Consider the following 16291-nt stretch of genomic DNA (forward strand, 5'->3'; position numbering starts at 1 on the left):
TGCATATACACAAAGAGAGAAATATACACACATAGACACTACACACAAACACATGCACAGATAGAGACACAGTCACAAACATAAACACAGATATCACAAACATACACAGACACCACACACACACACACACACATCAGCATGTGTATGGCACTTTCCTCCTCCCAAGCTTTCAGCCTCTATAAGGACATGGGAGTTCTGTCAGAGCTCTCTGAAACCATTCATCAGCAGTGAGGGGGGTCAGGGAGCCAGGTGAACAGAGCAGGGTCCAGCTAGAGCCCTCCTCCAGCTGTGGCCTTTGGCCTCTTGTCTGCTACTGGCCTGCCTCTGGCTGCTGTGCAGGGGAGGGGAGGAGAGGGGCCTCTGGTATAAATAGTAGTTGGAGCACTCTCGCTGGGGAGAGTTAACCCCTCCTGCTCTGTGCAGGAGCCTGCTTCCCCTCTGTGGGAGAAGGTACAGCTGTTGGAACAGGAACTTCCTCAGAGAACTCAGAGGCAGATCACCTGGAAAACAAGCCCTGGGAACCAGCAGCTTAGCTTCCCCTCTGGAGAAGCTATGAGAACTTCGACACCACAGCCCATCTCAGGCCCGTGGAAGCGGAAGCTGCCCTGACACAAGGTGCTCAGGTGGCTAGACAAAGGCAAGCACTGGAAAGCGGCTCTGAGAGGGTGGCTTTCCCACCCAGGTCACACAGATATTCCGTGAGAGAACAGGACCTAACGGTCCTGGATGCACGGGAGGGGAAAGGGCAGTAAGGCAATGAAGTGTGTTTCAGGACCTTTCTGTGGTCCTGCCACCACAGACCAAGCATCTCCAGAAGCTTGCTCTCAGTCTGACTCTGGGGCAGGGGCCAAGCTCCTGGAAAGGCAAGAGGCAGGCAGGAGCAGAACTCAGAAACAGGACAGGGCCACAGATCCAGGCTGACACTGCATGTGGTGGGTCGGGGCGTGGGCCTTGCTGGTCAAGGCCAAGCTTCCCCCTGGCCTATTTTCATCTTTCTTTTTCGGCTTCAAGAGCTTTCCTGAAACAGCTTTTCCGAAGGAGGCTGCTGGCAGCGTGGGAGGGGAGAAGGGTCCTTTTTTTCACCTTCCCCCAAAGCAAGCTGGTCCTGAACAAGACGCCCCCTTTCCCATCTCCCTCTGCAGCTTCCATCCCCAGAGAAGAAAGTGGCTGCTCCCCACCACCCCACGCTGTGCCAGGACCCCCCATACTCTCAGGGCTCACCGATATTGGGGTGCTTCAACAAGCGGCAGATGCGGGCCTCTCGCTCCAGCTTCTGGTGATCTGAAATACAGATTTCCATAAATCCCTGAGAAGTTAGACTCCCACCCTGCCTCTATTGTCCTTATCAGGGTGGCTCCAGGCACTGGAAAAAGTGGCCTCTAAACAAGGGCTTCTGAGTTCCCAGAAAGGGCAATGAGTGGTAGGGACCTATATGAGTCTCTCTCCCTCTGTCGGCCTCACTATCCAGCCTCTTCTGGGAGAGCCTTCTCCAGCCCCTTCTTGTATGATGAAGCCCAATCATCCTGAGGTCTGGAGCCCTGGTATACAATGTAACTCCTCCAGGCCTGCCCTCAAACCCTAACTCCAGGCAAATGAACTTCAGGGTTTGTGCTTCTTGGTTCCCCTCTGGGAGACACCAGTTCACTCAGGAGGCATACCAAACCACCAGCCATTACTGGATCCTACTACCCCTTGATGTCATTGGTTTCTAGAAGCCCACCCTGACTTTAAGCCTGTAGGGACCCTCCTCTTGTCTCCAGAGTGTTGGGCATCTGACCCTACATCCTTGGACAGGGTCTTTGTTGTACCGCTTGAATACATCTGCTTGAGTGCCTGGTACATATTACTTATTCAAGAAATCACCGGATGGATGGATGGATGGATGAATGGATGGATGGATGGATGGATGAGACAAGCTTCCTATGGTAGTTTTCTTCAGAAGAGCTGTACCCCAGCATCCCCTCCATTTCATAGGACGCTGGAACTAGGGACAGACATCTCCAAAGACTTACAGGGTAGAATTTAGTGTGTCCCCCCCTTGGGGCTGGTCCAGAGTTGCATACCTGCCTGTCAGGACCTCTGTCCAAGACTCCCTTTCTCCCAGCCACCTGCAAGAGCTTGTGTAAGCTCTGCTGTCTGTCTGGTTTCTGCCTCAGTCTGCTAGGAACCATGTAGCCACCACCCCAGTCAGTGCCTGCTATGGTGGTCTGTGGCTCCACTATCCCCATTTCACAGATAATGACAAGCCGGTGGCAGTCTTGGGGCCGCAGTGGCCATTGTGCATTTTTCAATGCCCTTTGTGCTGTTCTTCCGGAATTCGGTAGTTAATGCTTGAGCTAAGGAAACAAAACATTTAAAGAGAAATTACTAGCAAATGTGGAGTGGAGGTTGAGTATCCTTTGTATGAAAAGCTTAGAAACAGGGACCACAAGTGTTTGGAATCTAGGGTTTTGGAAAATCTGCATATACATGATGAGTTGTCTTGGAAAAGGGACTGCAGTCTAACCACAGAGTGTATGTATGTGAAACATACATACATACATACGCTCTAAGGGTAATTTGACTGCAGTACATGTGCTGCTAAAGTCAGCACCTAAGGGTATTTTTTTTTTTACCTAAGGGTAATTTTATATGACATTTTTCATGGTGTTGTGCATAAAACCCAGTTTTCCCTGGTGTGAGATGTTCCACTGGCTGCATTACATCTATCCTCAGAGTTTGGATTTTCTAGTTGGATACTCTCAACCTGTCTTTACTTGATGCCAGTCACAGGGCAGAATATTTGTGTACCTTTCAAGCAATTCTTAAAGGATACTGTCATTTTTCTGACTTCGAAGAGGAAGGAGGAGTCAAGGACTCCGTCAGGCAGTGTGATTGAAGCTAGGCTTTAAACTCTATGTTGTACTGTTCTCTGAACCCGACTCAGAACCACAGCTGCCACCTGCCTGATCCCAATGGGAAGTTAGAGCCCATAGAAGGACACCACAGGATGGCCCCTCCAGAGCAGGGATGGCGAGGATGGAGAAAGCCCTTCTTTACCCTGCTCGCTCCACTGGATCAATTGTTGGCTGCCCCCTATGGACTGCAGAAGCCAAGATCAATGCTTAAATGTGGCTTTAGCAATGGCAAAGCAATTAAGTTCAATTCTGATTTGATAGGCTCAGCTACCCAGCTGAAAACCTGCTGCAGGCTGCAGGGAGTGACAATGGGGTGCAAGGCTAGATTAGCTCCACATACCCTTCTTCTCCCTCCCTTTCAGCTCCTTCAGGCATGAGGTGCTGATTCCTGGCAGAGGAGGTGACCCCCCCACCAGGCAGGCCCCTTATCCACATACACTTCCCTTTCACCACAGAACCAGAGATCTATGGTGAAGGAAGGAGTGGATCTTCTGGCCCAGACAAGGCATTCCAAGGGATAGAGTACCGTCTAAATCTGGAATTGTGCCGTATCCTGCACATGAGGTGACTCAAGAACGCAGTCCTACTGGCAAACTATACAGGGGTGAGGCAAAACACTGGTAACAAACACGTTAACGTCTGGTTACCAGACCTTCCTGATGGGACTGCCGCATCCTTGATGGTGACTCTCCCTGTTAGCCACACCCATCTGCTGCATGGGAACAGAACATTTGGCAGGATTTCCTAGCCCTGCTTGTAAACTTTCATTTGCTAATGCGGAGAGGCCTGTGCTATAGGGCCAGTTCTCTTGACTGCTCTTGCTTTGGGTATAGGTGCCTGGTAATAAAAGGGTAGTCCCTGTCCCTTCTTCAGTGTCACTGATCAAGGCAGCCAAGCCCTTTCAGAACTTAAGAGCTGTGAGGACCTCACTTCTAGACTGATCGAGTCTCCATCCTAGCTGTTTGTTTGTCTCTGATGGTCCAGGCTGTGTGTGTGTGTGTGTGTGTGTGTGTGTGTGTGTGTGTGTGTGTGTGTGTGTGTGTAAATAAGGCGCTGTCACTCCTGGGTGTCCAACAGACCCACAGCTTCCCAACATGTTTATGCTACAACCCAAGGCCCTAGCTATCATCTTAGCCACAAAGCCCAGTCATATTTAACTCTTTCTGGCCTTGCATACACCATGCTTCTTTTGTTTGTTTGTTTGGCTTTGGTTTTTGTTTGTTTATTTTTGGAGACAGAGTTTCTGGCTGTCCTGGAACTCCCTCTGTAGACCAGGATGGCCTTGAACTCACAGAGATCTACTTGCCTCTGTCTCCTTAGTGCTGGGATTAAAGGTGTGTGCCACCATCACCTGGCTATACCTTGCTTCTTATCTTAGGACCTTTGGCTCGCTGTGCCCTCTTCCTAGAGTGTTCCTCCCCTGGGCCTTCTACTGCTTTCGTCCTCCTCAGACAGATACCAGCACAAAATCACTTCCCCAGAGAGCTTCCCCAGCTGCCTTTTCTAAGAGTGTCCCTCTGCCTGTCACTTCTCCTTCACCAGGTCTGACCTTTCTTTCTTCTAAACAGAGTCTCTCTGTGCTATAGCCCTGGCTGTCCTAGAACTCACTGTATAGACCAAGCTGGTCTTGAACTTCAAAAGCATGTGCTGCCATACCCGTCTGATTTTCTTGGTAACACTGCTCAGTTCTTCACTCTACATAGTTTGTAGGTGTGCTTCATGTCTCATTCCCAAGAAAACAGGCCCAGTGGGAACACAACCTTGTCCACTGGTTACTGCCAAGTTCCAGGAGCCTAGCATGGAGCTTCTGAGAGGCTCGTCCAAACTCCTAGCACAGGCAAGTGACATAGCTGCATGCCAGTTCCTGCCAATAGATGCACTGATAATCAATTAGTGCATGACTCAGTCCCAGCCCACAGTGATGAGTCATCCAAGGAAGTTCAGAGTTTCCACACCCTGCCTGGTACCTGAGAACATGGCCCCTAATACCCACGATAACACCTTCATCCCACTCTGGTTGGGTCATCCTCAGGGTATGGAGGCCAAACTGGAGACAGTCTAGTCCCAGGAGCCAGACAGTCCCAGTAGGGCCAGGCAGGACCAGAGCCATACAAGCACACCGGATGCAGAGAGGCTGGGCTCCTGCAAACAGGTTTGTAGCAGGAGAGATAATGAGTGGGGGAGGGCTCTGGGAGCAAAACAGGTCCCTCCCCATCCTGAGATATGAGAGAAATAATCCAAAGCCTCCTGAGAGCACTGTCATAGGGGTCCCAAGGAAGCTCAGAGATAGCTCATAAGCCTGTGTCATGACCACTGCACCAACCACATCTTTGTGTCCAGATTCCCCAGGAGGTCCATAGAGCACCTGGCAGGGTCTACCCCGGAGCACATGGCTGTCATCAACATGCCAGGATTTTTGCTATCCAAGAGCCTCACTGAGACAATTCAGCTCTGGGGTGAAGCTCAGGCAATTGCATTTTGTTTTTAAGACTGGAATTGGGGAACAGCGGGGATGTGAACAGGCAAAATTTTCACATTTCATTTTATTTGCTTGTGGTTCCTTTGAGTGACACTATGAAGGTTTTGTTCTTAAGAACTAATTTTAAAAGACATAATAAAAATATCTCCCGGAGTTGGGAACTACTTGCTAGAAGAGGCCATGTGGGGCGTGCTAGGGGGGGCCACAGCTTGCTGGGAGGGGTTATCAGAAGCCCTGGGTGGGTCCAGCTCCTGCTGGGAGCTGCAGGAAGTCGTCCCAAAGAGCCAGCAGGAGAAGTTTAGAGAATAGTGCCAAATGTGACAGCTATAAAGCCCCCCTGTGGAGGTGAGTGACACACAGAGACCTGCTAAAGGAATCTCTGCTCTCCATCCTGCTGTGGGAGAGGCTTGGCTGGCGGCAGCAGGCATGGAGAAAGTTCCCTCTCATTTGCTCCCCTGTTCCTAGCCTAGGCAGGGTTACTTTCCTCCTAGGAGGTCAAGGTCACAACAGATAGGAAGAGAAGGCCTAGGTAGTAGCTGCCTGACACAAACAGTGCAAGTTTTCACTGTCCAGGATGTTTAGTCACTTTCCCAAACAGTAGTGACGGCCTCTGTCTCTCCATGTATGTCCCCTGAGATGGTGGTGAACCAATCCAAGAACACCAGCATCTAGCATGATGCTCCCTTCTAATCTTCCTCCCTGATGCCCTCTTGAGGGCAAAACTTGACCTGTCATTACTCTAGCTCAGGGTTCTTAACCTGCGGGTTGTGACCTCTTTGGGGTTCAAATGACCCTTTCATAGGGGTCACCTAATACCATCAGAAAACACAGATATTTACATTGTGATTCATAACTGTAGCAAAATTACAGATACGAAATAGCAATGAAAGAAACTACAGTTGCTGGGTCACAAGAAACTGTATTAAAGGGTCTCAGCATTAGGAAGTTGAGAACCACTGCTCTAGCCCTGTCTCCAGTATCTCAGGAACTGAGGTACAATGAAGCACATAGCAATAGGAGGTTGCTCCAGGCCTGCCAACAGGAGGCAGCACTCTAGTCGGACTTCCTACCCACCTGGTTCCTTGCCTCTGGCTCTGGCTCTGACTCTAGACTTTCTGCAGGCCTGAACTTTTTACACTAGTCATGTCAGCTGGGGACCCTTAGAGCCTCTCCTCCTTGCAAGATGCAGAAAAGTAAGTAAATAGAGCGCTGTGGGTCAGACAACAGAGCTGGAGACAAAAGGCAGCAACCGCATGCCATTCCAGGTCTTGCTGGGAGGCCCACAGAGAGCAGCATGAACACCCTGTACAGCATCCACAGGACCTTCATAAGCCCTGCACCTGCTGGGCCCTCATCCTGACACAGTTACAGCCTACTAAACACCTACTAAACACTTAGACACTGTACCTCACTCCTTTGAGTCTCCACCTATCTCACCCAACCGAATTCTCCTCACACAGTCTTCTAGGCATCTATTTGGGGTGGATATTGGCTTGCCAATACACCGACTACTGTTCTAAACACACAGGAATGACCAGGGCTCTTCTGGGCAGAGTTCTCAAACTCCAGCAGCCCTGGCCATCTTACTAAGATACAAGTTTAACTGTTTTAGGCCTGAATTGGGGCTATCTCCCAGGGAAGGCTGCTGCTACTGGCCATGATCATTCTAAGATTTGGGGGACAAAGTTCCTAAAGCCCCTGAAGGTAGAATTAGCTGGATATCCTTTTCAAAAGCAGGCCACTCCTCAGAACACCTATGCAAAACCCTGTGTGGTAGGAACAGAGCCACAGACAGGTCCCTCTGACAGCACCAGCTCCGATGGCTGGTGAGGGTGCTGTCCTGGGTGCTGAGCACAGAGCAGGGAGTGAGTTCTGTCCACTCTGTTGGGGCTCACAGTCACCATGAATCAGGGATTAAACAAGGAGCCAAATTGGTGAGCAGGAGGAAGTGAACCAGGGGAAGGCTCATGGAAATCAAAAACAGTGGAAAGAGAAAAATGGCGACTGCTCCTGGGGTGTGACCCTGAGTAGAGAGACTTGGAAGGAGAAAAAGAGCTGCTCGTAAAAGGAGCCTGGCTGAACACGCAGTTAGAGATACAGCAAAGGCAAAGGTTGGGAGTCAAGCCATGAAGGGCATGGCAGAGGAGAAGGAAGAGAGAGTACCACTGAGGGCTTGACCTATCTGGGAGACGCCGTAATCTCTAGCCTGGATTCCCTGAGGAAGGAAAGTGAGGGGTCTATTCCCTCAGAAGGAAGAGCCTCCTAGCCTGCCAACAGTGTCTCCCAGAGGTCAAGCTTGGGATTCGGGTCTAGGGCAAGAAAGCTGGCAGTGGGCAGGCAGCCCAGAGCCTACCTCTGGCTGAGAGCTTCTTGGTATTGATGATCTTGGCAGCATACTCCTGGCCAGCCAGCACCTTCACACACCTGCGCACCACGGAGAAAGCTCCCCTGGAGGACAGAGAACAAGACACAGTGAGGAGCCTGAGAGCAGTATCCCCAGGCTACAAGAGCTCCTACAAGAGCTCCATACAGGAAGGGAGCCCTTCATTGGAGCCACCTATGTCACAAGAGCTGCAGGGCCTGGCTTAGGGCAGCATAGATCAGGAAGATCCAGAGAAGGCCCCAGATCCTTGACCTCATGCAAGATGAGCCTTCTGGATCTATAGAAGTTAGGTCACCAAGTTATAAAACGTTAGAAGCCTGGAGTGAGAACCACGGAATCTGGGTCTCTGGGAATCTTTAGAGCTTTATTCTTGGAACAAGTAATACATCACACAGCTCCAGGTTCAAAAGAGGTAAATACATAGACCCTGAAATGTCCTGCCTCCACCCTAGGCTCCAGCCTGCAAGGAGTGCTCTCCACCATGGCCCCTGTTGCTGGGGCCTGGAGTCCCTCCTTACAGATCCTCGCCTCACACACAGCACCAGGTAGGTGTGTGTTTGCTACTTTCTTCAGTTAACTTTGCTTTTCCTTTGAGACAGGGTCTGACCATGTAACCCTGGCTGGTCAGGAACTCTGATCCACCAGCCTTTGCCTCCCAAGTGCCAGGATTAAAGTCATGCACCACCACATTCAATGTGGTTGATATATTTTGCAGGCCCTCCTTCATAAAAGGCTCTTTGTTACATAATGCGTAATTATATGACTGTCCTATAGCCTAGTGGCCTGGCCAGTTTCCTCACTGAGGTTCCCTACTGAAAGGCAGCTGAGCTAGGTTCAGTCTCTAGCTATTAGAAACAACATTCCAATGACCTTGTATGTGTGCGTTAGAATTATGTTAATCCTAGCACCCTGGAAACAGAGGCTAGCATCTCTCTCTCTCTCTCTCTCTCTCTCTCTCTCTCTCTCTCTCTCTCTCTCTCTCTCTCTCAGTTCAGTGCCAGCCTGGTATACCTAGTGTGTTCTAGGATAGCCAGGGCTACATAAAGAGACCCTGTGTCAAAAAATAAAAACAAACAACAACCAAAAAAATTTGATTTCCTGTGTGTGCCTGAATCTATGGGATAAGCCCCATGTACTAATGTTTTTTGGTTGGGTGGGGGCAGGCAAGTGGTATTTGGCAATTTGATTGATAATGAAGTTGTATGAACTTATTTTCCCAATAGTATGTGTTATGGGTTGACTCTGGAATGTCCCCACAGACCTGTGTTTTGATTCCTTGCTCCCCAGCTGCTGGCACTGTTTGGGGAGGCTTGGGAACTGTTGGGAAGTGAGGTGTGGTTGGCAGAAGCAGGTCTCTAGGGCCCAGCCTTAGGAGGGTCCACCTAGCTCTGGATGCAGCCTTGTTCTCTGCTCCTCCTCCTTCTCCTTTTATCTATCTATCTATCTATCTATCTATCTATCTATCTATCTATCTATTTATTTATTTATTTATTTATTTGTTTGTTTGAGTCGGGGTTTCTCTGTGTAGCCCTGGCTGTCCTGGAACTTACCCTGTAAACCAGGTTGGCCTTGAACTCACAGAGATCTGCCTGCCTCTACCTCCCTAGTGCTGGGATCAAAGGTGTGCACCATAACTCCTGGCTGTTCTCTGCTACTTGATCTGTCGTGACGTGAGCAGACTATTATGTGCTGCTCCTTCCATGAACTAAGCCACTTGGCCATGTCTGCCTGGCCACAAAACACACTGAAATCCTCTGACACCGCAGACCAAGTAAATCTTTCTTCCCGGAGTGCTTCTATCAGGCAATTTTGTCATATATACCAAAAAAATCACACACACACACACACACACACACACACACACACACACACACACACACACGTGTGTTACTAAGCTTTTTTTTTTTATTTGCTGGTAAGAGGGAATGGCAATTTGGTACAGATTCAGTTTTGTATGTTTGTGTGTGTGTGTGTGTGTGTGTGGTGCATGAACAGGAGTATGCTGATATGTGTGCTCATGCAAGCACTATGGAGGCCAGAGCAGGATATCAGATATCTTTTTCTACCACTCTTTGTCTTATTGCCTTGAGATACAGCCTTTTATTGAACTAGAGGCTGGCCATCTCAGCTAAGCTGGCAGTCCATCAAATTCCCAGGATCTTCCTGTTTCTGTGCCCCTAGTGCTGGGACTAAAGGCATATGCAGCAGTGTTTGTCTCCTTATTTCAAAATAGTTTGAGCATAGAACTGAAGAAAACTAGGTGGAGGGCTAGATCTGAGCTCGAGCTACCATTTTTGCACTTTACAGAGGACATCTTGACAACCCACCATCTTGTCACACCACCTTAGAAGAGACTTCTAAGGGGCATCACCATCATCACTGTCCTCACACAAATAACAAGAAGAGAGAGCCTGGGAAGACTTCTTGGGTGCAAGTGTGCTGCTATTGTATGAATCATCCACAGTGCAAAATCATAGTTCAGAGGCCTCATGTGTGGAGTGGGGATCAAGACGCTGAGCTCCAGTGTGCAGCTCAATGTAGATTGCTCAAGTTCACACTGCAGATTACAAACAGAGCTGCACCTAGGCCTCAAATATTTGCTCTTCTGGGCTTTTAACACCTACACTGAGTACCACTCCAGCTTCCTGTTGACCATACTGAGTTCCCAATGGCCCCCAAACTTCCACCCTCACACCTAAGATGATGGGTATGCCCAAGCCACAAGATGCTTAGATGATTTCCTATGAACCCTATTATCTGAAAAGCTGGGTCATAGACTCTCTTCTTGCCATTAACATGTGCAGCAGGAGCAATTGCTAGTGGACCCGAAGGAAGCCTTCAGTCTGGCATAATCCCCAGATGAACACACTCTAGCCGCTCAACCCAGGGCAGCGAGAAGTAAGTAGGTGGGAAATGACAGCAAAAGGAAGAAAGGAATGGCCAGAATCACATATACACTGAAGCCCTTATAGAGTAATAGTTCTTCCCTGGGATGTTGCATTCCACCTACTTTTCACCAATAAGAAAGCAGAGAGACCCCAGCCACCTTGAGACACTACCTCTACTACATGGCCTTCACTGTACTCCATGAAGCCCCTGTATAGGAAAAGCTTACCTGCTGTTAGACACACACACACACACACACACACACCGCCACAATACTGGCCACCAAATAAAGGTGGCTTCTTTTAAGCCAACCAATCCTCTTGCTGTCTGTATCCCCACTGGATGTCTTGCAAGTCAGTTATGATACTGGCAGATCTAGAGGTTAAGGGCCCCATTCTATAACACTATGCCCTCACTTCAGGTGCCAACTGTAGGAATTGGTTCCCTGGGTTGCCCATACTCCTTTGCTAACAACTAGAAGTTCTTACTGCTGTTCTCAGATTGAAGAATTTTCTATGATAGCTTAGAGAACTCAGGGAAACACGTTTGCTCATTCATTATACAATATAAGACATGGTGAAGAATACAGATGAGCAGCTGGATGGAGGAGCAGAGGCCAAAGCCTGGGAGATTGGAGCACAGTTCCACTCCCGCCCCTGGAGCTGAAATGTGGTATTTTGCTGCCACTTGGATGTGTTCCCCATTCCAGAAGGTGTCCTTACCCTGCCCCCCCCCCCCGCCTTGTAGGGTCTTTGTGGAGATTTCATCATGTGACTGTGACCAGTCACTAATTTGATTTCCAGTCCTCTTGTCTCCCTGGAGAATGAAGAATTAGACTGAAGATTCCAAGCGTCCAATCAGCGCTTGGTTTTTCTGGTGGCCACCTCCATATAGAAACCCACAATGAGTCACCCCATAAGAGCCAAAGATGTTTCTAGCACCTGGAAATCCCAGGAGAATTAAAAGTTTTGTGTTGAGAACTGGGCTCAAAGACCAAATAGGAGAACAAAAAATACTCTATTCATTCCAGTTACTCAGGAAACTGCAAGAGTTTTAGGAGCTCTGTATCAAAAACCAGGCAAGAAGACTAAATGTGTATTATATTCTATCAGTCTTCTGATCCCACCCTAACCCCCTAACCTGGCCCTTGTGGGGGCTACTTACCCACTTTCTTGTCTTTCTCACTCAACTAATGAGTTCCTATGTCTAGCACTTGGTACCTAGCACTTAGTACCCACCACTTAGCATCTGGAACCTAACATCTAGCACTTGGTTCCCAGTGCCAAGTACCAATATCCAGCACCTCCATAAACAGAACTTGCAAGATCAGACAGTGATTTTAAACACCAGTGAAGGGTACAGAAATGAGGAGGAAGGAGGATTTCAGTCAGGAGCATTGGAGGCAGAAATAAGCTTTTGAAGACAAGGAGACAACTGATAGTTCAGAGGCATCCATCTTACCTAGTGGAATGGGCCTGAAAGTCATTATTAGGTTCCTGCCCAGCTAGAGACCTTGATTACTATGAGGCCTTAAAGGGAAGTGTTTTGGTGGCCTCATCTGGGAAGAGTTCTGAGCTGCCTAGAGACTGTAGGCAATTGACTTGTTCCAGTACCTGGCACTTGGCTCACAGTGTATTCACAGCTAAAACTCCATTAGTGTGAGTCAGGTGGATGCAATCAATTGCAACATTAAAACACGCGCGCACATGTGCGCGCGTACACACACACACACACACACACACACACACACACACACACACAGAGAGAGAGAGAGAGAGAGAGAGAGAGAGAGAGAGAGAGAGAGAATTTAACTCTCCTCATTAGGCAGTTATTTCCTTTCCTGTTTCATATTCCACCTCCTGGAATCAACATTGATCGGAAGCTACACGGTGCCCAAGGAGCATGGGCTTAGGAGCCACATCTACTGAACAAGAAATGCCTCTCTCACTGAACAAGAACAACACAGCACACAGGGATGCTGAGCCCCCAAAGGACATCCTGAACATGTTGCCCATGGGCAGAGATGCTTAGCCTTCCTCGGGTACTCGGAGGAGGAGTTTCCCAAGTGAGGACCTGACTCCTGACCCCAGGATACAGATACTCTCAAGCCTGGGTACTGCTAGACTCCTCTCATTCCTACAGCAACCTGAAGAAGTCAGAATTATGTGCTCCACTTCACAGATCTGGAAACTGCAGCCCCAAGTGAGAAGGAATATTTCTAGGGAGGCAGGGAAAAGAATGCAGGGAGGGCACTTAAACTTTTCCTCCTGGCTCTACTAAAGGTAGGAGATTGGAGTCGCCAAGAGCTGGGGCTCTAGCTCACATAGTCCCACCCAGGCTGTCCCCTACTGACCCTGTGACTCTGAACTCCGCCTCTGATTCTCTTTCTCCCCTAAAGAGGGCAGTGGCTGCACCACTCTGGACGCTCCAGGAGATTAGGCGAGGCGGTCATTTCAGGGCATGTAGCCCAGGACTAGGACCACAGAGCACAGGACACTGTAGAGGATAAACGGGCTTCCATCAACACAGAGAAATACTCCCTTCTGGTCATGGTGGGGGAATCAGACAAACGGGGTAGACAGAGTCAGGGAACCAAACTGAGAGTAAAGCAGTCAGCCTGCAGCTCACACTTCTGCTTCTTTCACCTTTTGTTTAGAAAAAGCATGTCTGTTCATTCTCATCCTGCATGAGAAGTGACCACAGCCTGGCAGCCTTGGCAAAGGGAGGAGCCAACCCACTCCTCCTAGGCAGGGCCCTGAGCTGAGCGGAGGCCAGCAGGTGGGTAGGCAGGCCAAGACCTAGCAACAGAAAGACAGGCAGAACAGGAGGCCAAGAGGGAGAAGGTAGGGGGAAGAAGTGGCCCCTAACCCCAGAGGAGAAAGAGGGGATGCCAAAGTGGAGTGGCTGGGAGGTCTTTAGAATACCTGTGGAAGTTTTCCTGGGTTCCTGGTTTGGGGAGGGGGTGCTTCTTTAGTCCAAGGACAAGAGTGTTCTTGGGGGTGGGGGGAGGGGGCAAGGGGTAGACAGTACTCCTGGGTGTAAAGGGAGAGAGAGGCCGGGCTCCTGGGTGCAAAGGGGGAAAAGTGGAACATTGTTCCCAGGCACAAGGGGACAGACGCTAGTAATCACCTGACTCTAGCTGGGTCTGTGATACCATGAGGGCCTAGGTATGATACAGCACAGGTGTGTTGCCCTCAGAATATACCCATGTAATCAAGAGATAAAGTTAGGGAGAGGTATATGTTTGAGAAAGAAAGCAGGCAGCAGAGAGAGGGACTTTCAGATCTCAGCCATTCTGGTAGAACTTAGACAGGGGTGGGCCCCACGGGCTTTGGTTTCGTCGCTGGCAACACGAAGCTGAGGGAAGACTGAGGCTTCAATGGCACAGAGACCAGTCTGACTTCAGTACTGTATCCTAGCCAATGGCTCCTGCCTATCACGTTGGCAAACACAGTTCTAAGTAAGAGTGGTCTAACCCCGAGTTCAAATCACCATCATCGTCCAGCCCCTTACTAGCCAGTGATGTCATCTTGGTCTGTCTGCCTCCTCCCCCGATAAAATGCGGACAATGGAGTCCCCACCCTGAGCAGTTGCTTCAAGGACTCAAATGCGATAATGAGGCAGACAATGTGTTCATCAGAGTCCCTGGAGTATAGTAAATGCTCAAGAAAGGAAGCCTTGTATGGGCATCATTACATTCGACAGGATGAAAACAGCCTCATCAGGAACAAAATGGACCCTGTCTGCTGAGCTTGGGGGAAAGGAGGGGGGCTGGCAAAGGGGGAAGGGGCCCCTTCCCAGGCTAAGGAGTCCCTCCTGAGTGTGGGCACCCGGAGTGAATGTCAGCAGGCAAGGAGGCCCCACCCAGCACCATGCAGACAGCATGAGGACCGAGTAAAGTGGCTCTAGTGTGCGAATGTGGAAACGTGCTAATGGGCTGTGAAGAGCGACTGGGAAATTGTTTTCTGGCTGGTGTCCTGGTGTCCTGGGTGTGGCCAGCTGCCAGCCACAGGTGCCCATAATCATCTCTGGCCTGGAACCCCTTGCAGGGTTGCCATGGCAGCCAGGGACAGCACCAAGGGCACGAGATGGGAAATGAGAAGTCCAGAGTCCTTTCCCAGCTTGGTTACAAGCTGACTTATTAAGGTGGGTCTCAGTTTCCCTATGTGAAAGAGGAGTATGATGAATCCTAACCCTCCTTCGTCCTGGACACCCCAAGACAGATCACTTCACTTTCCTCTGTTGTTTCTCAGGGTCTCAGCAGAGAGGAGCATTTCTTCGTGGAGACTTTATGGGTACAGCCAACTCATGAACTTGCCCTGCACTCTGCACCCTTGGAGTCTGCTTGTCTGGCATCCTGACAGTCCCAGGATTTCCCTCCATTGGCTGCTTTCATAAACACCCCTCCCCTGATAAAGTAAAGCCACCGTCCTCTCAACTCAGCAGCCTGGTTGCCTGATTTCCCCCTTCCTTCATGCTGCCAAACTTCCAGAACAAATGTCCGACATCCGCTGCCTCGTCTTCCCACCTCCTACACTCCGGGAACCCACCACAATCTGGTCACCGCCCCCAAAGCTCCATGGAAGAAATGCGTATGCCAGGCTCGCCCACCCAGTGCCTCCCCTTCCCCCAGTCCTGGCAGCACCCCCTGGGCCTAATCTGCCTTGCCTGCCCCACCCTATGGGTACTTGGTATCCTAAACACATGGCTTTGAGGTTCATCCCCAGTAGGAGTACTGCTTCTGCCCATTGCCAACCAACTGCCACTCCCTGTTCTCTCTGCATCTGTCCTCTTGCCATTTCCTCCTCCAGTCCTGCAGGACTATTAGCCAGGCCGCCAGGAAGGCTCTAGGCTTTGATGAGCCCATTTACAATGTCATTAAAATGACTCTGTGTCTGTGATGCTCTGGGCAAGGACTGCACTCTTCCTCGACTTCACAAAGGATTCCGTGACTCCCCCAAAGGTTGGATCCACTCTAGTCATCACCCAGAGATCTATACACATGGGTTCCTCCTGCCTTTAGAATCCCAGTCCCAGCGTATGAGCTCTTCATTCTCTGGCTCACATGCTAACTACATGGCAGGCATCTTCCAACCAGTCCCTCCCCCAAACTTCCCTTTGTTAAGATCTGTGAACCTTCTCCCTCTCTGGGTCAAGCTGAGGTGATCTCAGAAGGATCCTGACCCAGAACAGATGGACGTGCTGTCTGGAGTAGGTTTCGTACCTGGTCCTATTGATCTCAGTACCTTAGCCTAGGCAAGCTGATCTGACTGCCCAGGATGTGGAACTCAGAGCAGGTATGGTTAAAACATCTACAGGATGGCAAAGAGCTAAGGGTGGCCACCAGAGCAGTGTCACCTATTAGACTAGTGTGGGACCCAAGTGGCTATGTGGGGAGCTGGCATGCCCAGTACATCTTACTACAAAGGTCAATAGGTAAGGAAACTGAGGCCAAGAAAACTTGGACCAAGCCTTCTGACTCAACACATTGCTTTTCAATACCCTCTATGGTTGGGGTGGGAGACAGCGCTGGCTTTAGAGCCACGGCTGTGCTTTAAGTCTGTGAGAAATGGGCAAGATTCCAAGTGTCAGAAAAAGAGAGCAGTGTGCAGGGAGGGTGGCCAGAGCTTATACAAGCATCCCCCA

General features: G+C 49.8%; 1 protein-coding gene across 2 annotated transcripts in view; it reads right to left on the reverse strand.

Moving 5' to 3' along the window:
* Positions 1 to 16291, reverse strand: part of Camk2a (calcium/calmodulin dependent protein kinase II alpha) — a 59240-nt gene that overhangs the window by 35550 nt on the left and 7399 nt on the right. For both annotated transcript variants that reach the window (XM_027402810.2, XM_035439032.1), the window contains exons 2-3: positions 7730 to 7824; positions 1222 to 1281 (exon numbers count right to left, since the gene is read on the reverse strand). In XM_027402810.2, the coding sequence (XP_027258611.1) occupies positions 1222 to 1281; positions 7730 to 7824 (155 nt within the window). The remainder of the gene's footprint in view (positions 1 to 1221; positions 1282 to 7729; positions 7825 to 16291) is intronic.

Source organism: Cricetulus griseus, chromosome 2 (genome assembly GCF_003668045.3).
Source record: "Cricetulus griseus strain 17A/GY chromosome 2, alternate assembly CriGri-PICRH-1.0, whole genome shotgun sequence".
NCBI lineage: Eukaryota > Metazoa > Chordata > Mammalia > Rodentia > Cricetidae > Cricetulus > Cricetulus griseus.